At 38.7% G+C, this 13,458-nt stretch overlaps 1 protein-coding gene across 1 annotated transcript in view; it reads left to right on the forward strand.

Moving 5' to 3' along the window:
• Positions 1-13,458, forward strand: part of UBXN7 (UBX domain protein 7) — a 74,098-nt gene that overhangs the window by 12,588 nt on the left and 48,052 nt on the right. The window contains exon 2 of the mRNA XM_075556261.1: positions 11,974-12,121. Within this exon, the coding sequence (XP_075412376.1) occupies positions 11,974-12,121 (148 nt within the window). The remainder of the gene's footprint in view (positions 1-11,973; positions 12,122-13,458) is intronic.

The following is a 13,458-nucleotide window of genomic DNA, read 5'->3' on the forward strand; positions in this document are numbered from 1 at the left end:
TTTAATGCATACTTAACATGAGTGAAGCACATTTATAATAGCAGATGAGTAAGAGAAAGGAAACTGAGCTATATTACTCTGATTGTTTACTAGCTGACAAAATGTGGTTCTCCATAGACTATATATAAAGTGTTCACACTTCATGTTTTCAGTGTTTTTGCTACTTATGTGTAACTCCACTGTTACAGTACTTAGAGCAGTTTGGATTTATTAATAGTTAACTGTTTGCTACCAACATTTGGTTCTAAACATTACTCTAAACAAGGAGCTATGTCGACTGAATGGGTATGCATTGAGCTGCGGCATGGTTTGAATCTACCAGTTGATTCATAGAGAAAAATGAAGCTGTCTTTTTAAGTAAGATGTTTATTTATCTAAATGAATCTAATGAATAGTATTTTAGGCAATATGTAAAGTAAAAAATAGGAAAAGACTTGTGACGAGTGACTATATATTTTTGTTGTTGTTGTTGTTGTTGTTTTTTAGAATCCTGACCTGTGCAGGGTAAGCTGCGTCTGCTCAGTCCTCAGGGAGAGCCAAATGGGTGACCCCAGCCTTCTACAATCTTGGCTCCGGCACCCTTAGTCACTGAAAGACATTGAGTCAGTGCTGACTCTTAGAGACCCTCTAGGACAGGGTAGAACTTCCTTTGTGAGTTTCTGAGACGCTGCTCTTTACCAGAGTACAAAGCCCAGTTTTTCTCCCACCCCGCCACCTGTCAGAAATATTTAGGAAAAAGTTCTAGTCTCAACTACTTACCTTTTCAATTCACCGACTATACTGTTTACAGACCATCTTGCCAGGAGAGTTTGCTTTAATGAGTTTATGACATTTGCGGCATCTTTCGTTGTACTGTAGAATCCACCAGTTCTTTAAATGGTTCCCATCACAGTGACATTGGAGCTTTGAGAGTTGGAGGGTGGTGGAAAAGGACATCTTGCTTTTAAAGTACAGGATCATTGAAAAAGAGGAAAACCCTGAAGGTTGGTGGGTTGACACAATGGCTACAACTACAGCAAACATAACAGTTGGTATTAGGATGGTGCAACAAGAACTGGCAGTGTCTGTGGTACACAGGGTTACGATGACTTGGAACTGACTTACCCTGTACCTTCTAAATACAGCATAGGACTTGTTGGTTGGGTGTTGAAATTAAAGGGGAGAGACGGGCCTTGAATTTGAAAAGAAGTTCCTCAGATTTGAGTAATATCTAAGTTCTTCTAAAGTAGTGGTTCTCAACCTGTGGGTCATGACCCCTTTGGGGGGGGTGGAAGGACTTTCACAAGAGTTGCCTAAGACCATCAGAAATAATGTGTTTCCGATATCGGAAAATACATATTTCCGATGGTCTTAGTAACTGAGACACCACTCCTCTGTCTCCAGGCAGGTCCCGCCCATATGCAGATATGCTGATCTGGTGAGAAAGAAGCTATCTCAACCTTCCCACTGATGTTGGCTTTTTACACATACTGTCACAAAATGTAGTAATGTAGTTTACTGTTGTTATATTAAGACTGTTACCCATGCTACACCATGCTACAATACAAAATTTCATTTATTTGTAATTAGAAATAAATATTTCACAATATATAATTACATATTGTTTTGTGATTAATCACTATAATTTAATTATGTTCAATGTGTAACAATGAAATTATATCTTGCATATCAGATTTATATTATGATTTGTAACAGTAGTAAAATTACAGTTATGAGGTAGCAACAAAAATAGTTTTATGGTTGCGGTCACAACATGAGGAACTGTATTAAAGGCATTAGGAAGGTTGAGAACCTCTGCTCTAAAGAAAACAAAAACCCTACTTACATACTCAGATGGAAGGCAAACACAAAATGTAATTCTGCATTTCTGTAGACCCTCTCCCCCACCTAAATATTTTTTTGGCTAACATGAACCAAAAGTTTTTTTAATGTCATTTATTGATTTAATATTAAATCTGAACATATTTTTCTACTCACATTTCATGAGATAATTCAATTTTTTTCTCTTAGATTTGTCTTTGCTAAACACTTGACAAAACAAAACTAGCCTGCATCATCTGACCCTTATGGAGAACATATTGGTTTAATTTCTCTTTACATTGTTACAGATACAGCACTGCTTACTTTTGTATATGATACTGTCATTGGAAATTTTACCTCAGGACCCTTTATACCAAGTATACTTTTGCTGCTTATGATTTCCTCAGGGAAAGCATATTGCTCCTAAAATTATATTTAAAACATAAGTAAAAGAAGTTGAAACAAAATTCAAAAGATAGGATTACCAGTTATTTTGGCATAGACCAGTGGTTCTCAACCTTCTTAATGCTGTGACACTTTAGTACAATTCCTCATGCTGTGGTGAACCGCCCCCCCCAACCATAACATTATTTTTGTTGCTACTTCATAACTCTCATTTTACTACTGTTATGAATTGGGCAACCCCTGTGAAAGGCTTGTTCAACCCCCAAAGGGTCGAACCACTGGCCTAGACCCTTTCTCCCTGGCAAATATACTAACTAGTGATCTATTAAAGTACTGTTGAGATAGCTTTAAGTCAATCTATTAGGTATTTATCACAAATTAGCAAACATAATGTTAGGTGTTAGAGATGCCAAAACAAGAAAACTATTCTCTGCTTTCACATATTGAAGGGAGGAATTTTGGGAGAGAACCAGAAACATAGACCAGTTCTTGTTGTGTGGTGGTGGTGGTGGTGAGGAGTGAGTGTGTCAGAGAGAGAAGTAAGCCGTGTATACTTGTTTAGTAAGTAGTAAGTGCTACGACAGAGTTAACCTGAATTTTTAAAGAGCATCACAGGATGGGAATGGGGGGGGTGCCTTAGGGAATACTTAAATCGACAAAGTTACACTTGGTGATTCTTGAAGGATAAGCATTCATATGCTAGTTGAAGGGAAAGATGAGGAGAATAAGGACACTCTTGTGATTCAGTATGTCTAGACCAGTGGTTCTCAACCTTCCTCATGCCGCAACCCTTTCATACAGTTCCTCATGTGGTGACCACCCCCCAACCATAAAATTATTTTCATTGAAACTTCCTAACTGTAATTTTGCTACTGTTATGAATTGGGCAACCCTTGTGAGAGGGTTGTTTAAACCGCCCTAACCCCCCCCCCAAAAAAAAGGGGTCGCGACCCACACGTTGAGAACCGCTGATTTAGTGTATAGAATGGGGATTAGGAGAGGCAAAACTACAGAGAAAAACTGAGGCCTGATCACACATATTTTCCAGATCATACCATACCCTCTGCGCTAGACTCATAGCAATCCTGAAGGGCAGTGGAACTTCTCAGAGAATTTCCAAGGCTATAAATTATAAATCTTCACTGAAATAGTCTGGCTGCCACATCTTTCTCTCATGGAGCTGCTGGAGGACTTGAACAGCTGGCCTTTTGGGTTGCAACTGAAAACTTTATCTCTGCACACCAGTGCTCCTTTTCCTGATTATAAAGACTCTAGAATTTATACTATAGGAAATAATCAGATTTGTAACTTAGAACTTATCCTCAAGATAGAAGTTAGGAAAGCAACTAGTTAGGAGGAGCCTGTAGCGGCAGTGCCCTCCTGAGCATATACCCAAAGACTTGTGTATACCAGATGAGCCAATAAACAAATGTGTTGAGAGTAGGATCCTGCCCAGTCAGAAGGGGGAATGAACTCTTCATAGGTGCTACAAGATAGATGGAGCTTGAAGATATGTGGCGTAAAATAATTCAATCACAAAAAGACAAATTTTAGACTTAATCAAAAAGTATTACAACAAAATAATACAAACCTTTATTAAAGGAAAATAACAAAATGTGAAGTTGTTGTTTCTTGACATATCCTCTACCTTGGTCTGTATATTTCTTTTTAAAACAATCATTTATTGGGGGCTCATACAATTATCATAATCCATACATCCATCCATTGGGTCAAGTGCATATGTACATTTGTTGCCATCATTCTCAAAACATTTGCCTTCCACTTGAGCCCTTAATATCAGCTACTTGTTTTCCTCCTCCCTCTCCACTCCGCTCTACCTCACGAACCCTTCATAATTCATAAATTGTTAGTATTTTGTCATATGTCACATTGTCCGACGTCTCCCCCTGCCTTCTCTGCTGTCCATCCCCCAGAGAGAAGGCTATACCTAGATTCTTGTAATCAGTTCCCCCTTTCCCTCCACCCTCCAGGCATCACCACTCACCACTGGTCCTGAAGGAGTCATCTGTCCTGGATTCCCTGTGTTTCCACTTGCTATCTGTACCAATATACATCCTCTGGTCTAGCCAGATTTGTAAGGTAGAATTGGGATCATGATGTGGGGGCAGGAGGTATTTAAGAACTAGAGGAAAGTTATATGTTTTTTCATTGCTATCCTGTACCCTGACTGGTTTTTTTCATTGCTACCCTGCACTCCTCACAACCCTTCAGTAAGGGGGTGCCCGGTTGGCTGCCGATGGGCTTTGAGTCTGCACTCTGCACTCACACATTTACAATGATATGATTTTTTGTTCCTTGATGCTTGATACCTGGTCCCTTCAACAGCTCGTGGTCACGCCGGCTGGTGTGTTTCTTCCATGTGGGCTTTGTTGCTTCTGAACTCGATGGCCACTTGTTTATCTTCGAGCCTCCAAGACCCCAGACACTATATCTTTTGATAGCTGGGAACCATCAGCTTTCTTCACCACATTTGCTTGTGCACATGTTTGTCTTCAATGATCGTATCAGGAAGCTGGGTGCACCCACTGATAGGATTTTTAGTTCTTTGATGTCTGATAACTAGTCCCTTCTACACCTTGTGGTCAGACAGGTTGGTGTGCTTCTTCCATTTGGGCTTTGATGCTTCTCAGCTAGATGGCTGCATGTTTATCTTCAAGCCTTTAAGACCTCAGACGCTATATCTTTTGATAGCCGGGCACCATCATCTTTCTTCACCACATTTGCTTGTGCACACGTTTGTCTTCAGTGATCGATCGTATCAGAAAGGTGGGCACCCACTGGTATGATTTTTAGTTCTTTGATAGTCATTTACCCTGTGTCAAAACAGTTTTGTCATTCTTGAGGGACTCAAATCCTATTCCTTTGCAATGCTCTTTGAGTCTGTGAACAAAAAGAACTCTGATGAGGACTGTGTACCGTGGATGGGGTAAGGGTACCCAAAGAAATTCTCATAGGAGAACCCTTGCTTCCCTAAAAGAATTTAGCTGGCCCAGCAGAGCCCCTGAAGCCACTGTTTTGATTGGAATTTTTGAGGTCACCCTCTAATGAGACTAAGATAATGTATTAATGAGAGAACTTGTTGCAGCCATCCATTGGTCACAGTTATGTTTAAACATATTTTGTTTAAACACATGCTTGTATGAACTAGACTTCTAGTGGCAATATTTTTTTTGACTGACCCTTTGCAGCACAATGAATTATTTAATGTGGCTACTTAGCCATAGTTTCTGTAACTACCTAAGGCTGTATACTTCTAAATGCAATATTTCCTGCTCTCTAACCCTCCCCTGGACAATTCTGTGCACGTCAGTGTACACCAAATCAAAATGACCAAACTATCTTTGTGGGTGATTGATTGTTAATTGTGATTGCCATCCTGGTAAGTATAAAATGAACCATCTTGGAAGCAGGAAGAGAGGATCTTTTCTACCAGACAGAACAGGGAGTAGAGTATGTCCTCTAGACCCAGAGGTTCCTGTGCATTGTACCACCTTGATCTAGGAGATTCCTTTGTCTCTAGAGGAGGAGCAGCAGCAGAATCAGGAGCCAGAGCTTAAGACAGAGTGGTGGGGTTCCTAGTTTACAGAGCAAGGAAAGCTGCATGCCATTAGCTTGTGATGTAGGGTATCTTCAGACATTTAACTATGGGAATAGAGGTGGGGGAAGGCCAGCCCCCACAACTAATCTCGGGTTCGATAGGCACAATTGTGTGGTTGAGATATATATATATATATATATATATATATATATATATATATATATATATATATATAATATAGTCATAGAAAGCATGAGAGATAGAAGAGTGATGGAAATAATGGAATCAGACACATTTCATGGTAGTATGCTCACCTGGATGGCCATGATTTTACCAGCCAGGCCCACACCATGGGCCTAGGTGGGTTGGAGACCCGGCAGCCAGCTGGCGACCTGGCAGGAGGCTCAAGGACCCTGTTCATTGCTAACCAAGGGTTATATCTCTTTGGGAGAAGTGATTACAGGTAGCCACGCGTTCACAGGAAGGGGCAGTACAATAGGCATACACATAGGGGTTGTACAATAGGCAGAAGTGTGACAGGAAGGGGATGAGCTAGGGGTGTACATGTGACAAGGGTGGACCCTAGATTCATGATGGTGGCCTAACCTTGGTCACCCTTAGGTGGGCTTGACCTCTCTGGAGTCTCCTACAAGGAAACAGTCAACTACTATCTTTATCAAAGGGAGTGGCTCCTGCTTGTTGTGGGATAAACAGTGGTGACTGCTTGCTCTAGATCAGGGGTCCTCAAACTTTTAAAACAGGGGACCAGTTCACTGTCCCTCAGACCCTTTGGAGGGCCGGACTATAGTTTAAAAAAACAAACAAACCTATGAACAAATTCCTGTGCACACTGCACATAACTTATTTTGAAGTAAAAAAAATGGGGCAAAAACAGCCGGTGGGCTGAATAAATGTCCTTGGCAGACCACAGTTTGGGGACGCCTGCCTAGATGACTGGTAACCTTTAGGGAGAATAACCCCTGACCTGTTTCTGTTGACCTCCAACTGTATAGTCATTTGCCACGTGTAGCGAGCACCTAAGTTTGGCATATATTTGGGGACACAATTTGGGAGAAATCTGTTTCCCACAAATAGAAAGCCTCATCTTTCTGAGGAGCAGCTGGTGGTTTCAAACTGCTGACCTTGTGGTTAGCAGCTCAATTCATGACCCACTACACCACCCCATAATCATGATTATTATTTGTGAGTTCTGGGTGACAATTGCAATGAGTCAGTGAATCGAGCTGAAAAGGAGCATCTGTTGAGGGAGGAGCATTTACTGTCTGGTTTGAACCTCATGGGAGTCGGCCTTAGGCAATGCTGATGTGGACTTTAGCTTTTATCCCCCCTTTGGGTAACTGAAGGGTATCAAGTACTACCCCCAAAATGCAAGTAAATAGATACTAAAGTTTACTAGTGGTTACCAAGGGTTGGAGGGAGCATTAATTGCATATGGAGTACTGATCTTTTATTTTCCTGGAACAACAATGGAAGGAAAATCTGGAATAGGAGGAGATTGCAAGGTCAGCAATTTGAAACCTAATAGCCATTCTATGGGAGAAAGAGATTTACCGACTTAGAAACCCACAGGGGCAGTTCTGGCCTGTCCTGTAAGGTCACTATGAATCAGAATTGACTGAAGGGCAATGAGTTTTTTTATTTTTATATGGAATATGTGACTACTTTTCTCCGTGAAGAACTGCTTCCTGTGCTATGAGACCTGAAGATGGGTGGTATCCAGATTTTTTTTTGAGATTTTGAATATTTATTTATAGCTTGATTGTTTCTAAAAAGAATTTGAGGATATTTAGAATAATGATAATAAATACAAGATCACGAAAATAAGAGTAAGGTTTAACTTGTTCCAAGTTCTGTGCTGTAAAATGATTTCCAACACAGAATGACCCTCTATTCATATGGCAGAGTAGAACTGCCTCATACTTTTTCTTGTAATGTTGGTAATGGTTGTAATGTTTATGAGACCAGATTACCAGGCCTTTTCTCCTGGCACCTGGTTTTTTCAAACTACAAACTTTTTGGTTTGCAGCTGATACTTACACCCCTGGAGCTGCTTGTTACGAAGTTTTCATAAAATGACTATATCAATTCATCTAGAGAAACTTTTTCCTAGTAAATTTTTCTGATGACTTAAAACTTTTAATTTTGTTGTTGAGACTATACACAGCAAATCATATAATTTTGATTTTTGCCTGTATATTTCAGTGATATTTATATATTAAAGTTGAGCAAACCATTCTCATCCTCCAATTCCTCTCTCATAAGCATAAACTCACTCTCCCTAAGGTTCCTGTCTGATCTTTTGGGTTGTTCCTGTGCTTTGTTCTCAGATCTAAAAAGAGAGCATAATGCTTTAGACCAGTGGTTCTTAACCTTCCGAATGCCACGACCCTTTAATACAGTTTCTTATGTCGTGGTGATTCCCTCAACCATAAAATTATTTTCGTTGTTACTTCATAACTATAATTCTGCTACTGTTAAGAATCAGGTGACCCCTGTGAAAGGGTCGTTCAACACCCAAAGGGATTGCAACTCACAGGTTGAGAACCTCTGCTCTAGACAGACATATTTTACTAGTAATTTAAGACTTCAAGAAAAAGTTTTGGTTTCAGGTTTAAAGTTGATTTTAGAGCAGTAGTTTCAGGGGCTCATCTAGCATCTATAAAAGATTACAGTATGTCTTTAGTCCATGAGTATTTGAAGTTCTGTAGAATTCTTCTCTAGAATCTTTGACCAAAACCTTCAGTAATGATAACCACAATTTAGTTATAGTTTCATGGTAAAGGAGGCAGTTGTTTATGGAGGCAGTTATGTATAGAATTTACACTGTCGTGTACTATAGGATAAGTATGAGTATTAAGTAAGAGTCTAAAACATGACCAACCTAGGATTTTGAAACATACACACCATTTCTAATTATGAAAATAACTGAAATGAAAAGCTCAATGAGAAGTGAAAACATGGGGGGTGGCGTGGAAACACAAAGCCCATCTGTAGACAAAATTGAACATCCCCTCACAGAAGGGACCGATGAGAAGAAACAGGACAATGCTCCTCTCTCGCCCTTCCCCGCCCCCTCCCTCTCCCCACTATCATGACCTTGGTACTATCTTACAAATTCAGCTAGACCAGATCATGTACACTGGTACAAATACGAGCTCTCGAAACATGGAATCCAGGACAGATAAAACCCTCAGGAACAATAATGGGAGTAACAATATCATGAGGATAGGGTAAGGTGGGGGAACCGATGCCAATGACTGATACTTGATGATGAACATCAGAAACAATGAAGGGAGACAGCAGATGGTATAAGATATAAAAAAAATAATTTATAATTTATCAAGGGTTCATGAGGGTGGGAGGGTAGAGGAGAGAGGGAAAAAAATGAGCTGCTGATTCCAAGGGCTTAAGTAGAAAAAAATGTTTTGAAAAGGATGATGGCAACATATGTACAAATGTGTGTGACATAATGGATGTATGGATTGTTATAAGATCTGCAAGAGCCTCAATAAAATGATTTTTTTAAAAGATAAAAAAAGAAGTGAAAAACATTAAGCACAGCTGGAGAGAAACTGTATGAACTGGAAGATAGTCTTAAAGAAAATTCCTATGATGTAGCACAGAGTAAGAGAAAGGTGAGAATTTCTGCTCCCAGAAAGATTTATAGCCTCAGAACCTTTAGGAAGCAATTAAACTCTGTCCTACAGGATTGATGGACGTCAGAATCAACTTGATGACAGTGGGTTTGTGTAGCATAGAGAAAGAGATGAGACAATTGTGAAAGAAAGGTCAAGATATAAAGGACAGAGTTCAGAGTTTTAACTTGAAGTTAAGCAGAAGGCAAACTAAAATGTAGAGGTGAATCAATGACCAAAGAAAAATGGCTGAGAATATTTGAGTTCATATATCAGTTCTCCTGTCGAGGAAACCCAGTGAAGAATAAAGTTAATAGCACGAAACTGCAGAAGACTAAAGACAGATCTCAAAAGCAGCCAAAGAGAAATGTCAGCTTGCTATAAAAATATTTTTCTCAGTGTGGCAGCTGGTTTTCCAGCAGCAGCAGCAGCAGAGCCATACAGACACTGGAAATAATGCCTTCAGTATGCTGAGGGAAAACCGCTGTCAGCCTTGAAATGGAAGGTCCAGGAAAGCTGCCTTTCAGAAATGAGAGCACAAAGCACAGAAAAGTGGACTTGCGAGACAATGAATTTTTGCACAGCTCTTTTGAAGCTGCCTTGTAAAGGTGTCTTCAGACAAAAACTTGGAAGACCATAATCACCACAAACCTCACTGAATGAAAGTTGAAGGGACATAATCCAGCTACAAGGAGCATCATCCCAAACAGAAAGTCTGAAATACACAGGACATACCCAAATTGCAACAAACCATATACGGACCATTTGTTTTTTGGTTTTGTTCTGTACATCTTATTGTTAGTAATATGTAAATTTGTTTTAAAAAATCAGTTTTATTAGGGGCTCATACAACTCTTATCACAATACATACATCAATTGTGTAAAGCACATTTGTGCATTCATTGCCCTCATCATTCTCAAAACATTTGCTCTCCACTTAAGCCCCTGACATCAGCTCCTCATTTCTCCCCTCCCTTCCTGCTCCCCCCTCCCTCATGAACCTTGATAATTTATAAGTTATTATTTTGTCATATCTTGCACTGTCCGACATCTCCCTTCACCCATTTTTCTGTTGTCCGTCCAGCAGGGGAGAGGTTATGTGTAGATCCTAGTAATTGGGTCCCTCTTTCCAACCCACCCTCCCTCTACCCTCCAGGTACCGCCACTCTCACCACTGGTCCTGAAGGGATCATCCACCCTGGAGTCCCTGTTTCTAGTTCCTATCTATACCAGTGTACATCCTCTGGTCTAACCAGATTTGTAAGGTAGAATTGGGATCATGATAATGGGAGGGGAGGGAGCATTTAGGAACTAGAGGAAAGTTGTATTGTTTTCATCGTTGCTACATCACACCCAGACTGGCTCGTCTCCTCCCTGAGACCCTTCTGTAAGGGGAGGTCCAATGACCTATACAAATAGGCTTTGGATCTCCACTCAGCACTCCCCACCTCATTCACTCTGGTAAGATTTTTTGTTCTGATGATGCCTGATAACTGATCCCTTCGACACCTTGTGATCGCACAGGCTGGTGTGCTTCTTCCATGTGGGCTCTGTTGCTTCTGAGCTAGATGACCGCTTGTTTACCTTCAAGCCTGTAAGACCCCAGACGCTCTATCTTTTGATAGCCGGGCACCATCAGCTTTCTTCACCGCATTTACTTATGCACCCGCTTTGTCTTCAACAATCACATCAGGGAAGGTGAGCATCATAGAATGCCAGTTTAATAGAAGAAAGTATTCTTGCCTTGAGGGAATACTTGAGTGGAGGCCCAATGTCCATCTGCTACCTTAATACTAAACCTATAAATATATGCACATGGATCTATTTCCCCATCCTCATATATAAATATATTTAAATATGTACATGCCTTTATTTAGACCTCTATAAATACCCTTATAAATTTGTGTTCTTGAAAGGTTTTACCATTTACTTTGCATCCAGCAGACTGTATTTATAATAGAGAATCTGTGAAAGGGCTAGTTTTAAATGATGAGAATCGACAATTTCTTACTTGATTTTTGACTGGTTGTGTTTTAGACCAAAGTGCTCTGGCTCATTTCTCTCTCTCTCTCTCTTCTTAATCATTTTATTAGGGGCTCTGATAGATCTTATAATTATCTATTATTAATTTGTATTAAGCACACTTTTATGTATGTTGTCATCATCATTTCCAAAACATTTTCTTTCTGCTTGAGTGTCTCACTTCTCTTGCATTGATTTAAAAAATACTTGTTAGCAAAGAGGAACATATCCAACAGATGCTTTTGTCCTAAAAGAAAACACCAACAGATATATACGAATAAAAATGTGGCAGATTGTTTTAATTTCTTCTTTTATTTTGAAGGAAGATTTATTTTTTAATGCTGTTATTTTTTTTAGCTCTGTATATTTCACATTAGCAAGTCAACAATTTAGGAGTGAACTAATAATTTGTTTGTTTTAAAGGTCATTCTATCTAAAAGGATACTGTTAATTTGCTTGGGAACTCTATAGTTTGATATGAGCTGTGTACAAGAAAATGCCTTTACATTTCTGTCTTTTCTGCTATTTCAGGTGCGAGTGAAAGTGTAGGGAAACATATGCTGGAAGCCTGCAACAACAATTTGGAAATGGCAGTCACTATGTTTTTGGATGGTGGAGGAATCGCTGAAGAGCCCAGTACCAGTTCAGCCAGTGTCTCCACTGTCCGACCACACACAGAGTATGAATTTATTCTTTATTGTTAGGAGTGTACCCCCTTGCCTAACTTGAATGGTTATGTTTTTATCAGTTAGGCTAATTCTCTGCTTTTGAAAATACTAAAGGTTGATAGCATTTTAAAAGCACCATATGAAATATATTAAGATTTAAATTTGGTAAAGAATAGATCTGTTACATCTATTATTTGATCCTCAAAAGAACCTTTAGTATGACATTGTTATTAACATTTTATAGGTAAGGAAAGAGAAGTGTAAATTGTAAATTGGCACAGCAATTAAGTAGCAGATAGAGAACTAATGCTTAATAAAGCTCAGACTTAACCAATTCTAGAATTTTGTACAATGTCCCGTGACAACTTTTAGGTGTCATGAAATTTTAGAGAAAATTCTTCTATACTTAAAAAGTTGCATGTTAATCATTAGAAGCTCCAGTATATGGAAGTATAATATATAGAGAATGGTAATAGATAGCAAAGAGTCTTGGTGCTTTTACCCTTTACATTTGATATTAATAGTTTGAAAAGAAGTATTGGGTAAAATTCCAACAGTCTTTATAGATAAACTTTGTTCACAGGAAAACGATTAGCTTTTGAACAAAAATTGTAAAAGATCTTTTAATGAAATTTTAAAATCTAAACCCTATATGACTCAGTTTTTATGAGAAGACCAAAAGCAAGGAATCCTCTTAAATAAAAGCAGGAAAAAGACTTAAAACATTAAGTGATTACTTGCTATGGATGTTAGTTTAATATCTGAGATAAAACTATAAAATAGCAATACAAGTTTTTAAAGGAACAAACAGCATTCTTAAGTCTATTTAAATAAGTGTTTTTCCGTGAAAGATTAGTAATATTTGTGAAGAATTTATATGCTTCCAGAAAGATGAGTGATACTTTTTTTTTGGTTTTATATGTGTTGTTGTTAGATGCCACTGACTCAGTTCCAACTCAGCACAACATAAGAAAACACTGCACAGTAATAGTGTGTATTTAATAAATAACAAATAATACCTTTGTTAGCCTTCACAAAATATATAAAATGTTTTGCCTGTTGATATTTATTTTAATACATTTTTATTTATGTTTATATTACTTGATGTATATAATTTTGATTTTTATTACCATATCTACACAAAGAACATGTGTTACACATTTTTTTTCAAACCATGATAGTTTCCTTTGTTGCTATTTGTGGGTATATTATGAAGGGGTACAAAAAACCAACTGGAATCTTACCCCCCCCCCAAAAAAAAAGCCCTATGTATTTAAATTTATTTTTGTCAAACAACTGTATCACTGTCAAAATACTCTCCATGACACTTAATACATTTATCCTATCT

This window comes from Tenrec ecaudatus, chromosome 8, assembly GCF_050624435.1.
Source record: "Tenrec ecaudatus isolate mTenEca1 chromosome 8, mTenEca1.hap1, whole genome shotgun sequence".
NCBI classification, from domain to species: Eukaryota; Metazoa; Chordata; class Mammalia; order Afrosoricida; family Tenrecidae; genus Tenrec; species Tenrec ecaudatus.